Source organism: Cyclopterus lumpus, chromosome 21 (assembly GCF_009769545.1).
Source record: "Cyclopterus lumpus isolate fCycLum1 chromosome 21, fCycLum1.pri, whole genome shotgun sequence".
In the NCBI taxonomy this organism is placed as follows: domain Eukaryota; kingdom Metazoa; phylum Chordata; class Actinopteri; order Perciformes; family Cyclopteridae; genus Cyclopterus; species Cyclopterus lumpus.
This window is the reverse complement of record NC_046986.1, coordinates 16,592,168-16,619,612: the sequence shown is the minus strand read 5'-3', so window position 1 is coordinate 16,619,612 and position 27,445 is coordinate 16,592,168. Positions and strand designations below refer to the sequence as shown.

At 40.6% G+C, this 27,445-nt stretch overlaps 3 protein-coding genes across 3 annotated transcripts; 2 read left to right on the top strand and 1 right to left on the bottom strand.

Annotated features, from left to right (window-relative positions):
• Positions 1 to 643: 643 nt before the first annotated feature.
• On the top strand, positions 644 to 2,505 carry cryba2b (crystallin, beta A2b). The gene is made up of 4 exons (XM_034561854.1): positions 644 to 801; positions 1,743 to 1,884; positions 1,977 to 2,119; positions 2,358 to 2,505. Exons 1-4 carry the CDS (start codon positions 644 to 646, stop codon positions 2,503 to 2,505), a joined length of 591 nt encoding a protein of 196 aa, XP_034417745.1.
• Positions 2,506 to 6,677: 4,172 nt separating this feature from the next.
• fev (FEV transcription factor, ETS family member) lies at positions 6,678 to 9,337 on the top strand. The gene is made up of 3 exons (XM_034562209.1): positions 6,678 to 6,726; positions 7,455 to 7,526; positions 8,796 to 9,337. The coding sequence occupies exons 1-3, from the start codon at positions 6,678 to 6,680 to the stop codon at positions 9,335 to 9,337; spliced, it is 663 nt and encodes a 220-aa protein (XP_034418100.1).
• An 8,356-nt stretch (positions 9,338 to 17,693) lies between these two features.
• Positions 17,694 to 22,214, bottom strand: cdk5r2b (cyclin-dependent kinase 5, regulatory subunit 2b (p39)). The gene has a single exon (XM_034562181.1). It carries the CDS (start codon positions 20,426 to 20,428, stop codon positions 19,553 to 19,555), a length of 876 nt encoding a protein of 291 aa, XP_034418072.1. The 5' UTR covers positions 20,429 to 22,214; the 3' UTR covers positions 17,694 to 19,552.
• Positions 22,215 to 27,445: the final 5,231 nt, after the last annotated feature.

Below are 27,445 nucleotides of genomic sequence, written 5' to 3'. Positions count from 1 at the left end.
CAGTGGGCTAATGTGCTATTTTTTCAAAACTGAAAGTATGCTAAGTATGGCTAGCAACTCCAGTTAGAAGTGATCCATTCTTCAAATGGTACTGGAGGCACATGCATGCTTTTAATCTGTCTCTTGCTGATATGTGATTTGCTGGTGTGGTATTTAATTCATGTAACAGTAGTACAATTTAAAGGGAGGAGACATGTCTGTGGTTCCAGATTGAATCTGTACTACAGAGAAATGGAACAATTATGAATGACATGATTTGTTCCCTTCTAGTTATACCTTTGGGAGAGATATTTCTTTCCAGAGTGAAGGTGCAATAATATACTCTAGATAGAAAGGCACTGGTTTACACCTAGCTAAAATACAAAGATTGACGTTTTGAGTTGATTTAGATAAATGCCAGTTTATTGTGTTATCAGTCTGATTTCTGTCTGATCAAAAAGGAGAATACGCTCTCTGGTAACATTTTTAGTCTATTCATTCACTTTTTCCGATCTTCTTGACACGAGCCATACACAGGACACGCAGGTCTTGTTGGGATTTTGATTTGATTTTTCCATCTATTAACACTAACTGTGTTCTTTAACCTCCCCCCCCACACCCACACCTTTGCCAGAGAGTAACCCCTAAGGGAGAAGCATCAGCCATGAACACTCAACAGATGGAGCAGATGGGCCAGTTCAAGATCACAGTCTGGGAGGAGGAGAACTTCCAGGGAAAGCGCTGTGAGTTCATGCTGGAGTGCCAGAACATCATGGAGAGGGGCTTCAACAAGATCCGCTCCATCAAGGTGGAGAATGGACCGTAAGTCCACGCTGTTGGTGTTCTTTTCCTTCTGCTCTCTCCATCTATCTAGTTCTGTTTTGTGCTGACATCATAGAAATCACTTCTCTTTAACCTCTCGACCTCTTCTTTGTGTGGATCATTACAACATTTGAACATAATTAAGTTATAACGTCTTTATGATAAGGTTTGATCTGAGTCAAGGATTTGTTAGGATCTGGATAGAATTGTATCTTTACTGAATACATAGATAATAATGAGAGTGAGTTTAATTTCTACGCTATGTTGGTCTGTAGTCTTGATCAAACACACATTGCTTCTTAAAAATATAAATTTCTCCAACCATAATAATCAGAATCCCATTATTTGTTATTTGCTTCTCTTGGAATTCTAATTTGATCTGCTTGAAAAAGTCTGATTAAAGCCAAACGACCCAAACACTGACTCAGAATAACAAAAAACATAAATTAGAGCCTAAGATGTTATTGCATCGCTACTTGGCATGTATCGTTTGCATGTGTGTGTGTGTGTGTGTGTGTGTGTGTGCATGCATTCAAGTGTATCCCTGTTGTGATATGAGTTGGATGTGTGCAGCTGCCGGCTACGAGCCAGGATGGCTGACTGACTGGCGATCAGATAAAGAGCCCTGGGTGCAGCAGCAGCAGCAGCAGCAGCAGCAGCAGCAGTATTTCATGTTTGCTTTGTGCTCCCTTTGACAAAAGAAGCCGCATGTCGCTTTCACTCTGGGCCATTCGCTGGGCGTTGGACTCTGTTGTTTAACGAAAAGGACAGTTCCAGTGTTGTAGCACTGGAACTGTCCTTCAACATTGGTTTTATTCTAGAGTTCGATCAATGAATGATTCATTTCTAGATATTTTACATATCGTCTGCTCATTTAATCTCAACATTTCAATTCCGCCTCTCCCCCTCTCATGTCTCTCCACCTCATCTTTCCACTCCAGTTGGGTGGGTTTTGAGTACCCAGAGTTCCAGGGGCAGCAGTTTATCCTGGAGAAGGGAGACTACCCTCGCTACGAGGCCTGGAGCGGAAACAGCAGCTACAGAACCGAGCACATGCTTTCCTTCAGACCCATCAAGTGCGCTGTAAGTTACCACATCCTGCCACTCATCCCGGTCTTGGTATTTTTACTGGTCAGGCTGGCTGACCGCCTTTCTCCTTCTCTCTTTTTCTGCAGAACCACAGTGACAGCAAGGTGACCATGTATGAGTGTGAGGACTTCCAGGGCCGTAAATTTGAGATGTGCGATGACTACCCCTCCCTCCAGGCCATGGGCTGGTGCAGCAAGGAGGTTCCCTCTATCAAAGTCAACTCAGGAGCGTAAGTTACACATCTTCCTCGGTTTATTGGCATCTATCTCCCTTCCATTCCCCCTCCCTTGCAGAATCCAATCACTACCCATAACACATGATAGAACATTATTTTTGTCATTTGTCAACCAAAAGTCTGTTGTAATGTTTTTGTAAATGGAATATTGTATTCTGGGATCTGACCTTGGTTAACTGCCTCTCTCTCTCTCTCTCTCTCTCTCTCTCTCTCTCTTTCTCTGTGTGTGCAGCTGGGTGGCCTACCAGTTCCCTGGTTACCGTGGCTACCAGTACATCCTGGAGAGAGACAGACACCAAGGCGAGTACAGAAACTACAACGAGTACAGCACCCAGGCTCACACCAACCAGGTGCAGTCCATTCGTAGGATCCAGCACTAAGCCTTCTTTCTGCCTGCCGGACCCAACCTGAAAAAAAAAAACTCTCCCGGAACCCCGTTCCTCAACTTGAACCCCGGACAGACTGCTGTCACAGAACAGTAGACGGACAAACTCTTTCTATCACTCTGTGACTCTGCATGTATGGATATAGGTACTACTTCTTCTACCATGCTGAATGACCATGTTCTTGAAATAGGAAATAAAGGCTTTTCTTCAACACTAGAGACTGTTTGTCGGTATCTCTTTTTCTTTTGACATTCTTTTTGCAATCACCAAAATTACATAGATCAAAACATAAATCTGATTGGCTACATTGAGCTGTTGATCAGTTTGCATCTTGGATATGATAGTAGTAGCACAGGTGCACAAACAATGCAACATCAGAGCCCCTTATTCTCTTTTGGCTTCATAGAGCAGGCTGTTATTGGAGATAGCTTTTGCTTTGTTTCTAATTAAAGGACATATTTAGCCTTTTAGATTTGATTCAAATGAATTGAGATGCCAGCAGAGGTCCTCTGAGAGACAAATGTCATGCATTTACAGCCTTTAGTCATTGATTAAAAGTATTTTTCTAACCCTGAACCCTGTTTGAATATTTATCAGATTTATCACCTTTGGACCAACTCTAAAGACATACGTCAAAGTAGGACACTTATGTTCACAAAAACAGTTTGAAAGTTGTGCAACATAAAGCACCAACTTGAATCATTCATATTCATGAAACCCATTGCCTTTTACTCCCAGTCCTTATACAGTGATGCTCCATTTTATATTGTAGCCGGCCTGTGAAAAACCCTTCATGTCCAAAACATCAACCTTCCATGAGTTACAAAACATTTATGTTTTACTACCATTTTATTATATATATATATATATATATATATATATATATATATATATATATATATATATATATATATATTATTATTTCTGATAATCCAATGTTGGTTTTTTCATAGATTATCTATTGATCATCAAAGATATGATATAAAACCCATTAAGTTTCGCTGAAAAATTCACAAAATTTGAATGTGAATTGTTATGACATATTTAAAATACAGTACTTTCACATAGTAAATTGATTAGTTTAACCTATACGTAAAAAACATTATCTCTAATCCATAATCCTTAATGATTCCCTTATTACAGCTTTACATATCCCAAAGATGTTGATATATATGTGGCATGTGGGAGGATTCTTAAGCTGCACCTATTGACACCCTGAGGCCCTCCGTATTCTAAACAGAATACAGACCATGAGGTCATAGAATTCTTCCACAAAAGTAGAAAAAACCTGGATCACACATTCTAATGATTTATCTCCCCGCCCAGCATCCTTTGCACACAACTAACTTCTAAACGCTATCTTAGCATTTGTTTGCTTATTGTAATGCGGCGCCGTCATGTTTATCTTACAGTCACATCACCGCACAGGGATCCTGGAGCGTGTTTACCTCCACACGCACTCCTCCTGTCGGTCCAGGACGTGGGATTCCGTGTCACACGCCCACGCGCATGCACCGGCACACCGTCCCACACCCAAAAAAACAGGATCTTTTAACAAATGTGTAACCATGCACACACACCTTTCTCAAACATGCATTCCTCTGCAGACTGATTAAAGCAGCTCTCACAGGGGCTTGTGGAGGAGTGACACTTGAGCAGCGCAGTAAGCTGCCCACTCTTTGGCCGCACAGCTCGGACCTCCCAGGTAAGTTTGAGGCTTTTTCAGCGGAAGTTTGCATGGATTCTTGATGACAGCTGTACTTTTATCCAGGGTGTTGTGATTTATTGCTTTGCAAGAAATGAATAGAGTTTTTTATTTTATTTTATTTTAAGAATGTGTCAAACAGAGGAAATGATCCCGTTTAGTCTGATTGTATACATCCACCTGGTCACAGAATGACGACACGCAAATCACCTGGTGACACACTCTCGAAGTATTTATGTTTGTTATCGGGATTTATGCAAGATTAAGATGCTTTAGGTTAAAACATTTACTATTTACCACCAGACGCTGACTTAATTTAAATTGCGTACATACATTCTGAATTATATATAGGCTACAAGTAACAACACATTGATGTGATGTGAAAAAAAGAAACAGAAGAAATTAATGCCTTTCTGTGTTATTTGTTTTCTTCTTTCCATCAGTGGATTTCTTGCCTTCTGCACTATTTGCCTCCCACTGCATCATACAGTCCAGCTTTCGAGGCTTGTTTTAAGTTGCCTGTGACTTATATTGGACACAGGCAGCTAAAGCAAGTCTGGGACGCCATGACACACCCACTCCCCCCGGGCCCGAGGAACCGCTGCCATGTGAGGAATGGACAATATATCTTCTCGTCCAGGACATGGGGGAATATTTTCCAATTAATTCTCCAATGATCGGTAGCATGATATTTCCTCCTCTTTGTCTGAGAGGAAATCATACAGTTACAATTTGTAAACTAATGGGACAATCAAAGGCCTTTGTAGTCTGATGCAATCTGCGTCTACAAAGCCTGATCATGTGACCAGAAACTTCTTTTGTACAAAAGTACAAGCGAAGAATAAACATAATAACCTGTCGTACAATATACACCTCATAGCCTGCAGTACATACACATGGCCTGTTTGCATATGGGCGTCACTGAGCTCAGTCAGTTTTCTGTTGGGTACTTGTAGTGTAATTTAATTCCAATGTATCATTTGTATCTTAAAAAAATTAAAGAAATTGTTTGTGAATTCTTCCGCTTAAAATATTGTGTACTTGCAGGATCCCATACATCTCTTTTGAAACTTAAAACAAGGCTATGAAGATCCATGTAATCTGGCTGAAATGATAATGAATTGTGTTTTAGATTCACTGGCAGAGATGTCGGAGTGTTAACCTAATCCTCTTTTTAAATGATTTTAAACTTACTCTGTGGCTTTTTGTTGATGTTGCCTTGATTATGTCCCTCTCATTGAAGGAATAGACAAGTCTTGTCAGGGTTTGTTGTCAAACTATAAATGACATCTATATTTGTGGCTTTTAAACACCCCAAAGTGCTTCAGAGCAGAGACATATGCAGATATAGTCCTGGATTGATCACATTGAACACGAGAGAGATTGTGTGTTAAAGATGATGATATGAATCACGTTACAATTATTCAAATGCCATAATCACAGTTTGGTTCTGTATCATCAGCCAAATGTTATGGGACTTGATATCAACATTATTTGCACCTGTCTTTGTGAATGGAAAAACTGATTGAATTCAAAATAGCACAGTTTAATGATAAGGCTAATAATCACAAAGGATGTGTATACTATATACCCAGACCCATATATATATATATATATATATATATATATATATATATATATATATATATATATATATATATATATATATAGCACACACAGCTTCACACAGTCCACTGCTATATATATATATATATATATATATATATATATATATATATATATATATATATATTAGTTATATTATATATATAATATATTAGTTATTTATATATATATATATATATATAAATATATATATAGCCTACGCAGCTTCATACAGTCCAAAGCCTCTGAAAAACACCAGAATTAGAAAATAAATGATGATAACGTCATGGGCATCAGAAGCCATGGTTTTAAAGTTACAACCCTCCGATTGAGGCTATATAACCTTAAACCCACAAACAGAAGGTCAGGGGGATGACATGTCCTGGCTTTCTCGTGTGCACTGAAGCGTCCCATTCAAGGTAAATATTCTTTTCCCAACATGAAATAGGTCTTCGTTGTTTGCCGAGAGGTAAAGAGGCGGAAAAGTGAGGAGGATCTGAACTGGTTTCCATGTCAAACACTTCAATTCACCATAGAAACTCAGATCTTAACGCGGAAACTTTATTAAACTGTGATGGTGGATTGATAAGGGCCCAATTTCTATCGGCCTCTTTTTATTGTGGGCACCAGGCGGGCTGACAGAGGTAAATTGCTCTTTTAATTAAAGCAATGCACCAGGGGAAATTGCTGTCTGAATATTGTCTCAGAGATGGGGGCCAGTGACAGTTGCCTGGAAACTTCAATCTGTCCACCCCGCATTTATTCCAGATCACAGTTATGAGATAAAGTTTAATAAAAATCTTTTCGTGCGCCACCAACGAAATGAAATCCAACCCATTCTGAACAAGCGAACACAATGAGACAGGACTGCGGAGGAAACCTCATGTTCAACATGTATCTCTCAGGTTCGTCATTTTGTCCAGTATAAAGAATTATAGAAATAGGCGCTTATGATTCTTTAAATTCTGCGGGGTGTCCGCGTGCCGAGGCGACGAGGCTCCGTCTCCGGGGAAGAGCTTTGTTCAGCCTTTTCAATCGGAAAAGCCCGTCTGCTCTTTTGTCGGAAATCGGAAATCCTTTTTCCTGGACGCGTTTCCTGCGTTTCTCGGAGAGGAGACCGCACCGGCGACGTGATTCTCGCATTAGACTGCGACTGGTTGAGGATACAATTAGGATTTTGTAATCACTTTTTTTAACCATTTGTAGAGATTTTGCCATTTTTTACATTTCAATTCAGTTTGAATCGTATAGGCACGGGTCTGGTCATTTGTACAGCATCGTTGTTGTTGTTTTTAACCAATTTGATATAAGTTGTTGTAGCATTAAATACGTTCTCACTGAAAACAGGTGGGAATATATCCGTCTTTGAAGTTTATTGGATTTAATTCATCTTTTTCCTCTCTTTCATTGTTCCTACTTGGGCGTGCTTGTTAAAGGATGCTCAATTCAATTTTCCAAAATAGAAACAGTGAAGTTGTTGTCTTGACCCAGCAAAGCCAGATTAGAATATAAGAGTATTTAGAATGGCTTCCTAAATAAATTATAGACTATTACAATTAAAATTATAGCTATGAATTAGATAACAGCTAATGGACAGCTGGTGATGCTGACAATGTGTCTGTTTTAATTTCAGATCCAACAGAAAATCTGTTGAAGGAAAGCAAAGGAACATCTTGGGGTCCACTAAACACAGGAGTACAGAAAGGTAAGAGAATTAAAGGACACGTCATATTTGTATTATTGCCATGTAGGGCACAGTTATTTAATATGAATGGTCTTTCTTGTTCATGATATAAGAGAAGTCTTACAATAGGCTACTCTCAAACAATATCTGATGAGAAACCTCGGAGGCTTAAAAATCTTGATAACAAAACTGACTGAAAAATAATTAAATAAAATTCCAAGTAATCATTTTAAGAATCAATTAAGCTTCAGTAATACTAAAAAGTATCCACATATTATAGCAGGATTACAATTGGTTAAGGGGTCATTTACTTTAACTATCTGTTTCTGTTGGAGGTCAAATTGATTTGTACTTTCTTGGTCTCAGTTTGCAGCTGTTTGTTGGTCACAGGTAATGATTTATTTTCAATTACTGACGCCATTCTTCTCAACCCTTAACTGGCTGAGCACCGCACAATGATTTCATCTCAAAATGTGTCTCCTCCATAGGCTCAGAACTGATATGTAAAAATAGAAATACATTAAATCACGAACATACCGATTGTTAAGCCCTCTGATGCAAATTTGGAATTTGTGATATTGGGCTATACAAAATAAACTGAACTGAATTGAACATTAATACGAGATACAATTCTAATTTAAAATCCCTCCAGAATCCGTCTGCCGTTCGTCACGGATTTCATTATATCGTGATAGAGTACAAATAGATCTGAACGGCTGTTAACACCTCTCAATGCCAAATGGTACAATAAAGGTGTTTCTGAGGTAAACAAACTATAATTACTATGAACTGATCTGATCATTTAAATGACATGTAGACTTATTATGTATTATTTGTATAGTGAATTAGTGGAGTAACATGTTGTTTAACAATACACTTGGATGATGCATTTAAATAAAGGCTATTCAAGGGGAAAAAAAGAAGTTATGCTCAATATGCGTTTATATTTTACAAATGGTGGAAAACTGGTGTGCTTAAATTACTAAGTGCACAGTTTATTTCTAAAGAGCATTAACGTTTCTATAAATGCATATAACTCATATTAGACTTCAATTTGCAATTGAACCACACTGCTCTGTCTCTCAAAATGTGCTACCAATGGCCCATTATTATTATTATTATTATTATTATTAGTTAAAAGTGACAAAATAACAAATCTTAAATCTTCCCCAAAACAGACTGTACCATTTATACATGTGGGTTTGCATGTGGTCCCATCCGATATGTTTGGTTATGTGTTCTGATTGGTCGATAAACACGTCTAATCGTTGGTCCTCGTCTCCCCGACAGGTAGCGGGCAGATTCAGCTGTGGCAGTTCCTGCTGGAGCTCCTCTCTGACAGCGCCAACATGTCGTGCATCGGCTGGGAGGGAACCAACGGCGAGTTCAAGCTCATCGACCCGGACGAGGTGGCTCGGCGCTGGGGGGAGCGCAAGAGCAAACCCAACATGAACTACGATAAGCTGAGCCGGGCGCTGCGCTATTATTACGACAAAAACATCATGACCAAAGTCCACGGCAAGCGGTATGCCTACAAGTTTGATTTCCACGGCTTGGCGCAGGTTTGCCAGCCGTCCACCACAGAGCAGGCCATCTACAAGTTTCAGGGTAACTTCTCCCCGATTCCCTTCACCGGGATTTCCAAACTGAACCTCATGGCTCCCGGGGTGGGGCCGCCGGGTTTCTCCTACTGGCCCGGCTCCCCTCCGGCGGCTCTGTATCACAGCCACAGCCTCCAGCCACCAGGGCCCTTTGGCACCGTGTCTCCGTCCCACATCAGCTGTGTCAACAACATCAGCAGCCTCACTAACATCAATAACCATTACAACTGACTCTTAATTCATCATTTAGACAAACACCGAAACGCACCGTAACACAGCAACGAACGAAAAGAGGTGACAGAGGCAAATATAATAATAATAATAATAATAATAATAATAATAATAATAATAATAATAATAATAATAATAATGCATTCTATTTGTAAGGCACTCTCCCAATATAATCGAGGCCTTTTAATCTTTAAACCAAGACATTTTTTCACGAATGAATTATTGAATCCATCAAGGGACGCAAATTACGCAGTGCGTTCAACCTTTACGCGCGGTATTAATACATTACATTAATACATGTAACGTAGAAAATACGAAATCCAGAAAAGTGACGAACAATGTAGATCATTATAAACAAAAGAAAAGACAATTAAATACAGACTCTGTTTTTATGCCTATCAGTTCTCATCCTTTCGTGTTTCCTTGCTGCCTCTCATCCTCTTTCCGTGGGTGCTGTGGTGATTGTACATACAGGTGGGTGTATTTGCTGCAACTTGGGAGCAAATCATCTGCTATTTTCTGGACTATTGGCGTCATCTAGTGGTTGTCGAATGGCCTAATGCCAGTTGGACGTTGTGTTTATTTTTTCCTTTACTAAATATCACCACATGAAAACACCCACTCAACTGAAATATATTGTCACTGTAATCACAGTTTAATTAGAAATGAAACTTGCAATAAAAATAAAACCAGTACAGAGGCACAGGGTTGTCATTTGTGTGAAATAAGACTCTTGAGAGAAATAGTCAGAGAGAAACTGTGAATTTATTAACTACTCTGTAAATATTGTTTCTTTTTTAGTGATGCTGGATTGAATTACACTGCATTCATTCACCCCGCTTCTTACTGTAGACAACACAACTGAACTAATACAAAACTAATGAAGTAAATCGAATTTACTTGAATAAGAATGTTTTAAATAAGTATCTTTGTCAGTATGTGTTTTAATCATATGTGGATTGGCATTTCTTTCAGTCTAAACAGTGTGTGCCCCAGCACCATCCATGCTCGACATGCGCTGTGTTCTTTCACATGTGTACTTTTAAATGTTTGTCTTCATATTCATTTGAAGGTAATAAATATACTGATGAAGATTGTGATGAACAGTGGTTATATGATACGATTATAATTAGTAGACAGTTGAAGCAAGCGTTTGATTTTGCCAGCAGTCAGCCCCAATTATTTGCCTATACAATAACACTCTTGCTGTAACAAAACAACATATTAGCTGTAAATGTGTATCTACTCTACTGATATATTTTGTCCACCCATTCTAGGAAGAAATTACATAATAATCCAATTATCCATCTATTATGTATTACTTTAAAACTGAACTTAAAACGTAATATTTAATAATTAATATTTTCTAATTTGCTTTGCTGGAGAAAAATATTAGGCTAAAGGAGGTAGTTAATGTAGCAAAAACAATACTAATCAGCTATAATATTTTGTATAAAAATTGAATTAAATCCAAACAATTCCCATTCATTGTGTATTCTGAAAGTACAAAGGAATGTTGTTAGTCATCATTACTTCTTATTGCGTAGCTAGGCTAAACTGTACTTATGGCGTATGCTGCTGATGATAGATATAGCATGGAGCGGTGACACACGGGACAGTAGATTTTCCTAACCACACAGGGGCGCCATAACTCTTCCGTCTGATCACTGTTTACATGACGACAGACTTCTTAGGTCCAATATCATAGAAGCATCTACAAATAATAGATTAACCACCAACTGTAACGGGTTGTAAATAGACCCAAATGAAACACACAAGCTTCCAGGGATCTTTGACTTTTATTTCGAACTTCCAGAAACAGCAGGCAGATTTAAACAGTCAGGATGAAAAGGCTGGGTTTACCGGGAGTCAGTACAGTGCTCTGTAGCGCCCCCCAGAGGGGAAGAGTTGGAACAGCTTGTGTCCAGGGTGTGAAGGGTCTGCAGTGATCTTTCCAGCCCGCTTCGTGACTCTGGAGGTGTACAAGTCCAGGATGGAGGGCAGGCTGGAACCAATAGTTCTCTCTGCAGACTTGACTATCCGTTGTAGTCGGTCTCTGTCCTGTTTGGTGGCCGGTCCAAACCACACAGTAAAGGAAGAACAGAGAACAGACTGGATGATAGGGGAGGAGAACAGGATCAGCAGCTCTGCTGGGACCTTTTCCCGGATGGTGTCTATGTTGGAGGCCCAATTCAAGTCCTGGTAGATTGCGGATCCCAGAAACCTGAAGGTCTCCACTGTAGACACAGTGATGGAGGAGGGAGTGACTGACAAGTAGAGTGAGGAGGGTGTGGAGCTGAACTGTGACACCAACTGCACAGTGCAAGTCTTCAAAGATTAAAGTATGTCTGGTCTGAGGATGATCAAACAATGAAATGGACATGCAAGACAAAAATAGTGCCTCCTCAGACAGTCGCCACCTGAGAGCAGTGCTCTGGCTGACTAAGTGGCAGGAGAGGAACAATAAAAAGGGCACATGCTTTATGTGGTGAGGCACCAGTACAAATACATTTTCCAGCATGTAAGGCAACCAAGAGAGCACTGCTTTACGGCAGCCATTATTGCATCATCATATTTGTCTCCACTGAAGGGCACTCTGGAGGCCACTGCATCACATACTCCTCATTACAGAAGCAGTGCTATACATTACATGTTCCCCAGTGGAGGGGCCTTGAATCACATTTTCTCCATTTTAAGGACACCCATTTGTTTACGAAGATCACATTTTCTCCACTGGAAGAGCCCCTTAGAGGGCCCTGGATCATGTTTTCTACATTTAAAGGTCACCAATTAGTGCCCTAAATCAAACCATCTGTGCCCTGCATCACATTTACTGGAGGGGGACAGAAGTGATCTCATTTTATCCATTGGTGCACTGCATTACATTTTCTTCACTTGAAGGGCACCCTAGGGGGCCATGCATTGCATTTGATCAACTGCAAGGGTACACATTGGTGCACTACATTTTCTCCACTGGATCAGTTTTCTCCACTCAAAAGGCACCCTGGAGGGCCCTGCGTGGCGTTTTCTCCAGTATAAGAGCAACCTAGAGATCTTTACACTTTATGTTTCGTAAATAAAAATAATATTTTTTCTTCTGTTTTCATGTTCTGGATGAAAATGAGTATGGATGAAGGAGTGGAAGTATATTCCCCCATTACAGATCCCACTTCAAATGGTTTCTTCTCACGTATCGTTCTGATGTAGAAACAGACAAATAAAGTGTTATGTGTGTGTTTGTAGAAGAAAGAGAGAGTGGGTCACTCATTCACAACAACAACATTTGTGTATGTGTCCTGCATATCAATAGCAAAGACTTGACTACTGGATCTCTCTCTCTCTCTCTTAGTGTGTGTGACAGGCAGGCAGACTTAGACAGCAGCGTGGGTGAAGCCGGAGGGAGAGACTGCAAGTGGTCTGCAAGGACTTGGGCATTAGGAACAGAGAAATGCAGGTGTGTATCCCGGACATGTGGTTCTCCCCACAGGGACTGAGTCACTTCCACTCTACATTGCAATTGTCACTGTCTTCTCTGCCAACCCCCCTGGCACTAATCTGCTGCGCCTTTTGTTGCCGCTAAGCACTCATCCTCTCCCTTCTTGCGTCACAAACTAGGTGGGTGTTTTTGCTGCAAGCCACAGGATTAACAGAGTGAACGTAGAGGACTGAGGAACGGGAAGAAACATGAGGAGGATGAAGAGGAGAGAAGAGGAGAAATATCTTAGTAATAATGTTACTTAGTAGCAGTTATGTTAAAAAGCCATCTGTTATGGTTATGTTAAAACCATCTGTGCAGATATATTTAGAGGAGAAGATTAATTATATGTGTGACTAAAATCAGACATCAGATCTGAGTCTTGGTAAATTAGAGAACATCCGTTTTTTGGATATATATTTATGACAAGACATAGGTTTTTGTTGTAACCAATATTCAACAAAAATAAATCACCATAGGTCACTTTTTCAAAGCATGCCATATTTTATGAAATACTTTTATTGTACATTATTGGCACTTTTTAAGATAAAGATATTGTTGTGTGGTCATGTAGTTTCAAAAGTGCATATTTCTGGGAGGAACATTAAACTCCAAAAAGTGGACATCCCAAAAAACACATAATTTCTTGTATTTCTTGTATATTTCTAACAATACAATGTTGTAACCCCCATACGAGAACATCGCACAGCATAAACTATGGGCGAGCCAGTTGGGTACGCTCACATGCACTAACATGTACTAACATGTAGGCTATGTCAACAAAGCAAGGAGAAGCTTGCATAACAACACACACAGGGATGGGCACTTGATTCTCTACTCAGGTATTATTACTCCACTATATCTTTACATGGCAAATAGTTGCTTGCTGCTGTCACGAATGTTCTGTATGTCGTATATTGTTCCGTTCAAAGGTTAATGTTTCTTCAAGCAACTTTTAAAAAATAAATACATTTGCTCATATTAAATGGGGTTTACATGGGACACATATTTAGGGAAGAAAGTCACGTATCTCCGTCATACATCAGTTTAATATTAGGAGAAAGGGTAACGATGTTAGTGGGCTTCGTGTAGCGATGTGAAGTGTTGCAGTCAGTGAGTCACTCTGCCAGCTGGTGAGAGTGGTAATGAAGGCTCCACTAAATTAGAACAGCACACCTACGTGGTGTTGAACTAGACTTGTGAATAAGAGAGAGAGAGAGAGAGAGATGAGGGGAAAGGTGAAAGACTCAAAGAAGTAGAGAACAGAGAGACAACAGAGGTAAAAGAACAAATTAGAACAATGTATGTTGCCCTCTGTGCAGAGACACCCACTTGTCTGAATATAGACCCAGATTCTGTGAGCTAAGAATAACACGTTTCAAATCTTTGTCTTTTAACCTTGTGAAAGTAAATAGCAGTCAACACTTGAAACCATGACACTATTATGACAATAGTGAGTGTTAAGATGCCACTGAGCATTATACAATTCAAACTTTTCTAGAATATGAAAGCAATATTTTGGTGCAAAATTCTTTGAAAGTGTATTAAATGCAGCAAATGTGAAAACTGGATAAACAGGAAATGGGCAACTGTTTGCTTTTGAAATGGTAATTTGTCAATTTAGATAATGGTCTGGGATTGGAGCAACTCTACACTTTGGATTTTCTCCGTTACATAAAACTAAATGGATGAATAATCATGCAGATTCTTATGATGCACAGTGATTCATTGGCAAATTAAGAGGAGAAAAATAACAATGAACACTGTGTAGGTGTCAGTATACTGGCCCGGGCTTTTATCATATTGGATAACAACTTAAATATAAAAAGTATAATATAACAGTATATATAAGATATACAGTAGAACGACAGTATATGACTCATACCACTGTTCAATGAACTGAACTATGAAGTGAATTGAAATTTGTTGGCTTAGTTTTACCAACTGAGCCTAAAGTCACCATGCGATGTAAAGCGAAGAGCAGTTTCCTCCCACTGGAGTAATCTAGTTAAAGAGATTAGCAGTAGGGTGGTTATGTAACAACAGAATATACCTAATCCCTACAGGAGCAACAGTACATCAGTCAGTCTAGTAAACTTTGGATTGTATACATACTGGTTATAATTTAATTATAAAACAACTAAAACTTCTATTGTCCTGGTCTTTCACCAATCCTTTACTTATTAAAAAATGCCAATATGGCGGCACCTAGAGGTGAATTTGCACATTGCAACCAACTGAAACTTCTTCCGAGTGCCAAGTGTGTGTATAGGTGGCCAACATTGAAAACACAAATGGCTCCATGCTGGTCCACTGTAGAAACATGGTGGCCGGCTCTGTTCTCAGGTGATTAGACATGCATTAAAAAAACATATTTATTAAAATGATATTACGTTTATGTCAATTAACCCTCCTAAATACACTGTACATGTAAGCTCAGTATTTGAGTAGATTTACTTATACACCCTCCACCACTGTCTTTCATTTACTGTCAATAGGAGATGCCATTGAACATATCTTTGTTCTACATCATGTTGCCACCTTTGAAATCAAGAACCCCAAAAGAAGAATATTAGACTGTATGGTATAATACAGCCTTAGGCCTTCACAGATAGTGAGAGAAACACTATCCTAAAACACATTAAGATAGGAGAGGTGTGTGGCTTATGTACGAGAACATAAAACACAGACTTTTAGGAATGACGTACTTTAATATGACAGCTTTAATATACTTTAATATGACAGTGACCTTGACACACTGAGTGTGATAAATGACTGATGAATGAACGATGAAAAAATGTGATTATGATGTTTCAATGGGAGTGAAAGTCTGTCATCGGTAATGCGGGCGGATGAACTGTGGTGTTGCTCTCCTCTTTCATTAATGATGAGAACATAAAGAGGACAAATCCAGAAGATCGGGAAACACATGCAGCACCGAGGCAGAGGTAAGAGTCAGAGACAGACGCTCTCGAGCACTGTGTGCATGTCTTCTATTGATACCCACAGTGTGTATGTGGTTTGCAGTGGTTCAGCCCCCTCACAGACCCACACAGCTCATTTTGTCCATGCAGCTCTCATTCACTTACCCACCCGTTACTATAGAGACACAGTGGAGAAGAATGCAGAAGGCAGGCTGGCAGACAGATATGCAGGAGACCTGGTCTGAATCTTAATAACAAAGAGGAGGCTCACAACACTGCCCTGGGAGGCCTTTACATAACGCCGCTGCAGGATTTTGAACCTGTAAATACTTGTGGAAAAGAGAAAACAAAACAACACTATTGCAAGAGAGCTAATTTGACCATCATGATGTGTCGTTTTCCACCGTTTCCCTAACTATTTGACCTTACAGATCATGTAGGTGAATGCTTTGCTATTTAGTTTACATGAAGTTGAATCTGGATGTGCAACACTAAAATTCCACTAAAATTGATCAAGTGACGATATGTCATGTTAGTACATCCATCCGTCATTGATAAGTCAACATACTGGTACACACTATGAATAACAATATAACAAATGGATTTTAGTATTTGATTAACATACCATTGAAATAGTTTTGATTAATACAATGTGGCTTTGATCATATTCTCTATTATCCCCAGACAGACATTAGATGGACATACATGAATGAAATAGAAACATCTCTATCTGCCTTTGTGTTTTCATTTCCCTTCTTTTTTGTTTCACTTTCTTTCTTCTCTATCCACCTAGCAATATTTTGCTCCTTTTCCATTTCTGTCATGATTTTCTGTGGTATTTTCTGACTGCCTTTCTTTACTTTTACTCTGTAAATACATACTGTATGCCCCTATAACACAGACAGAGAGAGAGAGGGAGAGAGAGAGAGAGAGAGAGAGAGAGAGGGAGAGTCACAGACGGTTCTGAGACTGCAGCAGATTCTAACCAATCACATGAAGGAACCCTCCAACCCACATGGCTTATTCATAAAAAACAGGAGAACATCCTTATCAATTCAGCACCATTCTCTCATCCAACATATCATCAATGTATCCGTGCTCTAAATGAAAGAAGCTTCTGAAACTTAAAAATATGTTACATTTTAATGTAAAATGTAACTCAAATAAAGGGGATATTAAAGTCCTTCCGCAATTTTTCATATCTCTTAAAATTCTTATTGATAATGTGCATTGTAGTGTGAGTTTTTATTACAAAGATGGATGCAGATCCCTTCGAACATATTTTTACAATCGACTTTCTCACTGTTGGGTCCCTGTGTTCCCATTTCAGTATGTGGCCCCGTTTACAATACCCAGGACACACAGACAGGAAACCAAAAATATCCTTCATGTGTCAGATTACTTTGCTGTGCTCCGTGTGCCAAACACATATATCAACTGCAATGCATTCTGGGATGAAATATCGCTGTTCTTACATGTATATATCTGCCATTTGCTTATACACCAATATACCTTTCCGGGTGAAACACCTAAGAAAATTGTATCTTTGTGTCAGTACACTGAAATAAAACAACATATTTTGCATATTAGAATATCTCTATCTTTTGAGTTTGTGTTTCATGGCAACCACTGAAAATCTCATGAGCTTCCATCCCATGGCAACCTGTAGTATTATCCGAGTAAGCATATTTGTCATGGACTTATTTCTGTCGCATAACCATGTCTCAAGGGTTCCTTGCAAATCAACGGATTAGTGGGTGCATGGAGTGAGTGGATAAGAGGATGTCCGAGTTAATTACTGCAAACATGGGCCATAAGTTGTCCGCTCATATATGGAGGCAAGATATATATATATATATATATATATGTTAGTGCACACACGCACATAAACATTAGGATGAAGTTTTAAATTAACAAAACAATAAGAGAGAGAGAGAGAGAGACAAGAGATCCTACAGAAGTTTGGATTTATTTGATCATTGTCACCATAAACAATTATTGTATTGACCTTTTATTAACATGTAGAGAGAGTGAATGCAACTGTGGTGCAACCACAGACAACAAGCACATTTAAATATAACTTTCCGTCGCTGACACAGGAAAAAAAACTACTTACAAAAGATCTAATTCCCAAATGATCTTTGTAGAGCAAAACTTGGTGACTTTAACTGCAAAATGAATGGAAAACACTTCCGTGCCTAACAGCAAACACTGGTACATGACCAATATGTTATACCACTGTTCCAAACATCACATGTTTGTCCACAGCTGTGCAAAATAGCAGCATTATATTCCACTTTGCAAGCAATGGGCTCACAACACAACATCACAATGATCACTTAGAAGCATAATACTGAACAATTACTGTCAAGGTTGCCCTATAAGCTTGGTTTCAGAGTTGGAGTCAAATCACATGTAGCTTATAGAAACTGGAATGATGTGTGCAAATGATAGTCACTTTATAACATTCAATATTTACATCACGAGGAAACATCCTCCCTGAATTGACCACACTGAATGTGAACCCAGCAAACTGAGGATCACAACACATTTACGAAGCAGGGCAGAAATACCATTTGACCATTACGCTCTTGAACTACATCATATACAGCCCCCTTCAAAAACGGGCAGATACAAATAAAATACAGCGCACATCTAAAATGTGGGATATCTACATGTAAACCACAAAGTTTCAGGCCAAGAGTATTTGATAGTTGGCACATATGAGATTTTAAAACAATCTCTTGAAAAACTGTACATTCAATTAAGTCTCTATAGATACGTTGGCCTCTACAATGTATTGGAAAACAATACACAACGGGGGCCTTGGGTTGATAACCTTGCTGTATGACCACCTAGGAGCCCATTTTGTGCGGTTTATCACATGGGAGATACATTTCTGCCACCCACCCTCATGATCAACTTGAACCAACGGCCCATTGAACAGGACATATATGTTGTTTGTCGTCGAAAAACCACTTATTTTAAATATGAGTTGGTTTATATGAATAAATTGGTGGTTTTGATCACAGAAGCTGAAAACAGTTACATTCTAGGCTTTTCAGCAGTAAATGGACTAAACTAGCTGTTCACCTCTGTTAACCTTAGAGGAATATCTACTAATGTGGTGTGTCCCCTTAACTCATGATCATCTGCTGCAAGTTGAACAGCTTACCTATCAGCTGGTAGAGAATCTAAAAAAGCACAATATGCTGTATATACTTGTACTTACAAGGCTTAGGCTTATGCGCTGAAAGTGTGTTGGGCTCACTATGGACCTTATAAGCCACGCTTGGCTCTGTTGTGGCGAGGTGACTCAAATAGCAGGGAGCGGAGGATAAATGGCTGCACAGGTCAGCACCTCGGACAGCTCCGCCTCTCGACTTCTCACACACACACACGCGCGCGCGCGCACAGACACACGCATCTATTCTGGCGCTGCCTCGAAGCTCACCACAATGCGACATCCAGCCGCACAGGAAGTAGGTTAATCATGAATGAAACGGGGAGTGGGGTGTCACGTAGGATGTGATCTGTACCACCAAGTCAATCCCTGCGTCACTCAAACGGGACAAGACAAAAGAGGACAATATTACCATTGGCATGCATGTATGAAGTCTCCTACACTGTATCCTAAACACCACACTGAGGTTGTGTAACATCATTAGAGAGAGAGAGAGAGAGAGAGAGAGAGCGATATTCAGCCCAGGCGCGAGAAGCCTTCAACGTTGGCCTTGTACATTCAAAACCACCGTTGTGTGATTTTGCAAAACATTCATCTTTTTTTAAAAAAAAACCCATCTTGTTTGGTTTGGTTCAGCGGTCCAGGTTCGCCTCGCTCGTATCTCGTTGGTTTTTAAGGTCCTGGAAGACCTGGGTGAAAAAATGCGGGTCTGCATTCAGCTGAAGCATTTTGGCACTCAGCCTGTTGATGATCCGGAGCGACATCTCCCAGAAAACGTCCTTGTTCGACTCGGACATGAACGGCTTGAGCGGGTAGGAGATCTCGTTGCCCATGTAGGAGTAGGCGAGGTAGAGGCACGTCTGAAAGGTGCCCTGCAGCTCGGCCGGGCTGTCGATGCTGTCCGCTATCGTGTCTTCGCACAGCAGGTACACGAACACCACGTTGGCCGGCGTGATGAAGCCTTGGTCCTGCCAGCCCTGGAGCAAAAGAGTCCGGTCGATGTTGCGGAACCAGAGGATCACCTCTCCGCTGTTAAGCTCTTTTAGTTTAAAACACCTGCGGCACATGAAGTCCCCCAAACAGCGAAGCAGCTCCCCGGTGGACGCCTGGATAACTATCCGCCTCGGTGACACCACAGCCAGGCCGCTGGGCTGCTTGTGAACGGTGGAAAGCCTCCCGTTTTGGACGAGGCCATCACCGTTTTTCGTGGGTACCGTGGGCACCGGCACCGGGATCGGCGCTTTGGGTTTCTTCTCTTCGGTTTGGTGCGTCTTCCTGATGTTGTCGCTGTTGAGCTGAGCCACCTGGTTGGACGGGAGCTCGCGCGCGGGCAGCGGGTTCGGGGTCACTTTCTTCGCACTCTTCTTGGCCGAATTCGATACCAGCTTCTTCCAGGAGAGAGAGACGAACATCGAGTGCCGTTTGAGGCTCTTGTCGTTTTTGGCGAGCTCGGCGTCCATAATAGATGCCTTCTTCGTCGCCGGGGATATAGAGAGGACGGTACCCATGTCTGCAGAGGAGAGAGCCGCGGTGGTATGTGGATGCTGCTGCACACTTCAACGCAGTCTTCTGCGGGGTGAGAGGCGGTGGAGAACAGTCACGACAACGATTGGAACTCCATTTACGCGTTTAGTTGCTCCGTGTGACGGCTCCCCGGGCGGCAGGTAACGAGCACGTCGCAGGTGATCAAAGTGAACGTGTCCTCCAACAGATGCTGTCGGCGCCTCAGCAGGGACACGCTGCGACACAAGCTTAAGGCTGGCGCATAGGAGAAAGATGAGTCGCCCTGCGTTAAGTCATGGGTTTGAACGAACCAGCAAGTGCAGCCCGGACTGACGGCCGAGCTAGCCAATAAGAAAGCAAGCCAATAAGCGATCCAATCACTGGGGCTGTTGTTTTTTTAGTTCTACGTGTTGTTTCATAGCTTACAGGTATAAGACGTGCTATTCTGGTTCCCGTGCGTTTCTTCTCCGCTGGTCTAGTTTGGAGTGCTATTTATAAGTAGTTTTCCTGTAATCTTCTCAGCGGTCAGAAAAGTAGGTCCAAACACTGACCAACACAGTGAAGGATCTGGTGTATAGCCCTCTCCTATTCACATTTGCATCTTATTATCATCCTACACTTGTATCTCCATCATTCATTTAAATAATTAATTAATGGTTAATATATCCACCTGTGAAGTGGCGCATTCACACTGGTCAGTCTGCTCTCTGCTAATTAAGAAATGTTGAGCAATCACAGTTATGTTAAAGACAGTCATCCTGGTGACACTCATGTATGGGTAACTGAACGGGGGCAAAGAGACACACCAGGACGAGGCTTAAAATGACCACAACGAAACATAAAACACCTAGAAAGAGACACAATGTAACTAAGCAAGGTAGCAAAACAAGCACAATGTGATAACAAATGACCAAGAAGAGAAACAAAAAAAAAACACAAAGTGACATCAAACAACGTCAAAGACACACAAAACAACAACAAAGTGTGTCAAACAAGTGTAACTAAACTGGTTTTAACAGATTTGAAACCACAAAAACACCTGTCTCCAAATTATCTATGTTTCCCGAAGAGTTGTTGGAAAGAAATCTGTACAAAGTGTTTTTGCCAGCTCTGGCCTTGAACTATGTGCTATGTGAGATGTGATTTTGTTTTGCTTTTATTTATTGTTTTTATTGTAATTTTCGTTTTTATTGTAGAGCTTTTAGGATGTTTTAAATGTTATGTAAAGTGTCTTTGAGTACCTTGAACAGCGCTATATAAATTAAATGCATTATTATTATTATTATTATGTTTGATGCCAGGCATGAGGTCATTTTCAAATAGAAACATCACCTGCATTGAACGAAATATCCCTTTTGGCTTGTCTTTCAAAGATTGTATTAATATTATGGCTAACATAACATCAAGCACTACAGGTTTGCTGCAGTAGTGATTCAATAGACCACAGTTTTAATCCTGCACTCAGCTGCTGTAGCATCACATGTGTGTCTCTGCATGTGTGATCCAATTACCTTCAGCAGGACTGGCACCCCTCCACTAAGTTACATGTCTTCTGCCTGATCTTTCCATTCCGTTTGTACAAACAAATACAAATAGCATTCAAAGTATATGCACTATTCAGAATGGGCTTCACCACTTTGCTGGATTGTAAAGCTTATTTTTTCCCCCTATTTTCCCAATCCCATGGGTATTTTTTTCAGTTTGACTGAATTTCAGTTTGGTCAATCACAGTGTGAATGTATTTAGTTACACTACAGCTAACATATAGGCAATGTGAAATAAAATCAGCTGCAACTCATCTACAAACAGTTATTAAAAGGTGAGCAAGGATCTAGTAATCTGTTAGCATCAATAAAAGCATATTGATATGTGTTCCCCGGGGCCAACTGGTAGGAGGCCCCGGGGAAGACCGAGGACACGCTGGAGGGATTATATCTCCCGGCTGGCCTTGGAACGCCTCGGGATCCCCCAGAATGAGCTGGAAAGTGCTGCGGGTGAGAGGGAAGCCTGGGTCGGCCTGCTGAACCTGCTGCCACCGCGACCCGACCCCGGATAAGCGGGTGATAATGGATGGATGGATGGATATGTGTTGATAAAAACAGACCCACCATCCAACATACACTTATTATGAAGGACAACATATAAACACAGTTTCGCATTTCGTGGAATAGTCACAACATTTTAATCGATTGATTTGTATACATGGACACAACGTTTCCAATTTATTTGTGCTACTCAGTATGACTTTCAAACTGTTGTATTCTAATTGTTAGTTTCCTTTGTGCCTGCACTACTTTTTGTCTGTCTGTTGTGACAACATTATGCAACAAAACAAACATTTGGGGTTGGCTACAAAACAACTTACAGTAGATAGGTTTCGTACAACTGTCACCTCCCAACAACACTTGGATCATCCTCAAACTCAGCTCAGCTCAGTGGTAGAGCAGGTTGTCCTCGTTCAATCCCTCAGCTCCGCTAGTCCATATCAATGTGTCCTTGGGCAAGACACTTATCCCCAAATTGCTCCCACAGGTGGATACAGCAGGCTATGAATGCATATGAATGTAGAGTCCTAATGGGCTGATGACATCTTACATGGTAACCCTTGCCATGAGGGTGTGAATGGGTGTGAAAGGGTGTGAATGGGTGAATGACATGTAGTGTTAAAGCTCTTTGAATGGTCAGAAGAACACATGCATTTACCATTCATCATCATCACTGGTACTTCAACAGACACTGTCAGCAAAATCAATTCATCATCAATACAGGCCTGGTGTCATCATCTCCAGAGGGCTACGAGGCGTCTGATGGTACAATCGTCAACCAAAACAAGTGTGACGGGAGGAGAGACTAAAGTAAGTAGGACATTTAAACATAACGCAGCAAATTCAGATGAAAGACAATGATGTCCCAAAACTGCAGTGCCTACCATTTCACACAAACTCGTTTGATCATGCCAACGTTTGATCCAACACAACATAAATCCCGAGGTGTACAACAGAACCTCTTTCATCAAAAATCAAACAAAACACAACAGGATGTTACAGAGGAATAATCTCAATGTATTAGACATGAAACATCAGGCTTTTCTGACTCAACATCACTGTTTCGGTATAAAGAAATGAAGATGTACAACAATGGCCGCTCCTAAAGCGATGCTGCAATAGCATCCGTTATATCAGAACTGGAGAGCATTCTTTAGTTAAAGAAGAGCAGAGGACGTCGACGAAGGCTTTTGTCGATGGAAAAGATGCACAAACAATTATGTCTTTTTACTTTATATTATGTAAGTTGTTGCTAGATGATGATAAATAGTAATGCTGCTAATTCTGTTTTGCAGAACATATGCTACATGTATGAGGCAGAATAACCAGAATTCAATGCAGTTACTGAAAATGCTGCTTATTTTGGCAATCAACATTATTGATAACATGTTTTCATATAGCACCCAACAGCAACCCTAAATCCAATATCCTCCCAGCTGACTTTCGTAAGCTTTTTGAAAATTAACACAATTCACAATTAAATTGACTTTGAGTTTCTGCTATCTTTCTGAGTTTTATATTCTGGGATTGGTGGCACTGGTGGGTCAAATAACTAAACAGCACATCAGAACATAATGGTCCAACAGGCACAGTACCTGTTTGAGGAGAACTTGCAGAATACGTTTTCATCCAATTACGCCAGACATTGTAGTGACAGGCTGGCAGTCAGACAGAAGTATTTGGGTTTTAAAAATGGCCTTTGCAGGGTAAGACACAGAGAGAAGGATGGAGGTAAGAGTGGAATTATAGATAGACAATACATTATTAACTCATTGTAAACATGTGATGTTGTCGCAGCAATGTCCCATAAATATGGCGCCAAACGAAATAAGTACATAGGAAAATATAGGTAATATAAATAGGTAAGAAAGAAAATGTTAAAAAGAAACCAACGCAGCAAACACTCAAGTACAGCAAATGGAATACGGATGCTAATGTGTAAATTAAGCAGACACAGAGAACACCCAGTGCTGTCAACACACCTGACAACTGAACAGTCATTTCAAAACAGTCAGAGTATAAATTGACAGAATATGCTGCTTTTTTAAATATTGGTATCTTATTGTGGGCTGCACGGTGGTGTAGTGGCTAGCACTGTCGCCTCACAGCAAGAGGGCTGCGGGTTCAATTCCCGGTCGGAGCGGTCCTTCTGTGTGGAGTTTGCATGTTCTCCCCGTGGCAGAGTGGGTTCTCTCCGGGCTCTCCGGCTTCCTCCCACAGTCCAAAGACATGCAGCAGGTTAATTGATCTCTAAATTGCCCATAGGTGTGAATGTGAGAGTGAATGGTTGTATGTCCCTACATGTGCCCTCGATGGACTGGCGGCCTGTCCAGGGTGTCCCCTGCCTTCGCCCTATGTCAGCTGGGATAGGCTCCAGCGCCCCCGCGACCCTAATGAGGATAAGCGGTATTGAAAATGGATGGTATCTTATTGTCATCTTCTCCTCCGTTACATGCACCCTACAATATGCATGTGTCTAATATAGGGTGATTCATGCATATTCCATCACAGCAATATAACATTTAACATCTATGGCATTTTGCCTTAGTTATCAAAGTCTACTGCTAAAACTCTAAAGCTACATTTCAGCTGCTGTGTGCAAATTCTGCATTATGTAAGAAGATACCTAAATGAGAACATATATACATTTAGCTCTCTCCATTTCCTGTGGCAAGTTTGCCTCCTGGTGGTGATTTAGTGGACTTGTAGCAGCTGCAACAAAGGCCATGGTCTTCTTCATTACCATGTTACATTTTTAAGTATTTTTAACCTGATCTGATCATAACACATTGATTCACAAAGCATTGCGCTCTCTCTGAGCAAGTCATTGGGCTATGTGACTATTGTTACAACATGTGTAATTATATACTGTTTATCTAGGATACTTGCTTGATTAATAATACCAACTTGAAAGTTCAAAATAGTCTTATATTGTAAGCTTCCATTTTCAATTGAACAATTTCAGAATCCATTTAGCCTTTTTTTCTGATTCATACTGGAAACAAGGTAATGTATTTTCAAACAGCCAACCAACACTAATACAAACACTCTCCACCTACACACTTGGAGAGGACAGGTAACGAGTTGACCACTAGAGGGCGCTCACATCCAGCTGCAAATCAACCCAGGAAACCCAGTGGAAAACATTATCGTGAAGGGCTTGCTGGTGACATTTCCTGTCAGCAGGCGTCTTCACCACCTCATCCAAACATTTAATTAGTTCTAGTGAAACCGTGGGATGACATATCAGCAGAATAACTGAAGAGAGGAGGAGTGAAGGTTTCTGAGACCTCGGACTGATATTAACTTTAATGACAGCTGCAGTTAGCTGTCTGCCAGCAGGACGATGGGAGTGACCAGGGAAATGCTTTAAAGCCCTTTTGTTTTATTGGTGTACAGATGCAACATAATCACATGTAAAACATGCAGAAGGGGAACAAATAATGGTTATATGTAATGAAAAAAATACTAATTAACATATGTGAGGATGTTAAGTTTACATCAAAATGCGTACCATAACATCACTCAGATAAACTTGACTGACAAGGAGCAAACGTGAGTACAGGGGGAAACAGGTTTATCAAACAGGTTTGTTTTAAAAGTTGGACAAGTTATTAGTCTTAGAAACATATTGATGAAAAATAAAGAACCGGAAATATTTTTTTATGACAGCTGCCTTTTGAACACATTCAAAGGGGAATCTGCTTCTGTATGTATGTATGTGTGTGTGTGTGTGTGTGTGTGTGTGCTACGCAGATCAAACAGCAATGAGGGGATTGGGTGTCGTGTCTTATCGCAGACGTGTCTGTCAAAGCCGGTGGGAGGGATTAGCATGGCCGATGCATGCAGGTGGGGACGAAATGCAATCTAGAGAGGATCGAGTGAGAGAGGGGCAGGTGGGATCACACAGAGACAGGCAGACACACACACACTCATTCACACAAACACACACACACACACACACACACACACACACACACACACACACACACACACACACACACACACACACACACACACACAGGTGGGTCACTGAATGCTGCAGACTCTCTCCTCCTCTCGTCTACAGCTGAGTGGCCATGGAGTTGCTGATAATGGTGCGGTCGCGCGCGCACACACACACACACACACACACACACACCTACACACACACCTACACACACACACACACACACACACAAGCACGCACACACACATACACACAAGCACGCACACACACATACACACACGCACACACACACACACACACACACACACACACACACACACACCTACACACACACACACACACGCAAGCACACACACACACACACACACACACACACACACACACACACACACACACACACACACACACTTACGAGATATTCACATATTTTCCTATCCATGACAAAGCAGGATTGTTCACACCACTGAATGGAGCAGTTCATATATCATAACGAGTCATCCTCTCATTGAGAAATATGCAACTCTCTGTGCAGTTCTTCGTCTACTTCCCAACTGTGATGCTGGGTCGGATGGGTGACATTCAAATAAGCTGTCATTCAAAATGGCAAAGGAATGAAAAAGCACAATAGTGGACTTCTTATGTGCACAATAGTGGACTTCTTATGTGCAATTGTTGATTATTTGCATATTTTGCAGCTCATTATTCTCTGCTACTTTATGCTTCTCCTCCACTTCACTCCAATTAGTTAGTACCTTTTACTCCACTACATTAATCAGCTATTGTTGCTACTATGCTGACAATTAGCTTCACCTCCACCATTCATTCTTTCTTAGTAATAATAACACAACCATCCACTTCTGCAGAATGAATCTGCATTACATTTTATTCTCTGATATTCGGTTGTACTTTTGCTTTATTCCTTTGATCTTTTACAGCATTGCTGTTACTTTTACGACTTAAGTAATGATCTAAAAGCTCCTTCTGTCACTAGAAAAGGGTAATGGTGTTATGTAGAATCTTCATAATGG

Coding starts and splice junctions, on each gene's coding strand:
- cdk5r2b (XM_034562181.1), bottom strand. CDS start 20,428: ATGGGTACCGTCCTCTCTATATCCCCGGCGACGAAGAAGGCATCTATT.
- cryba2b (XM_034561854.1), top strand. CDS start 644: ATGAACACTCAACAGATGGAGCAGATGGGCCAGTTCAAGATCACAGTC. Junction 802..1,742: donor ATCAAGGTGGAGAATGGACC/GTAAGTCCACGC, acceptor TTTCCACTCCAG/TTGGGTGGGTTTTGAGTACC. Junction 1,885..1,976: donor TCAGACCCATCAAGTGCGCT/GTAAGTTACCAC, acceptor CTTTTTCTGCAG/AACCACAGTGACAGCAAGGT.
- fev (XM_034562209.1), top strand. CDS start 6,678: ATGAGACAGGACTGCGGAGGAAACCTCATGTTCAACATGTATCTCTCA. Junction 6,727..7,454: donor GTTCAACATGTATCTCTCAG/GTTCGTCATTTT, acceptor TTTTAATTTCAG/ATCCAACAGAAAATCTGTTG. Junction 7,527..8,795: donor AAACACAGGAGTACAGAAAG/GTAAGAGAATTA, acceptor TCTCCCCGACAG/GTAGCGGGCAGATTCAGCTG.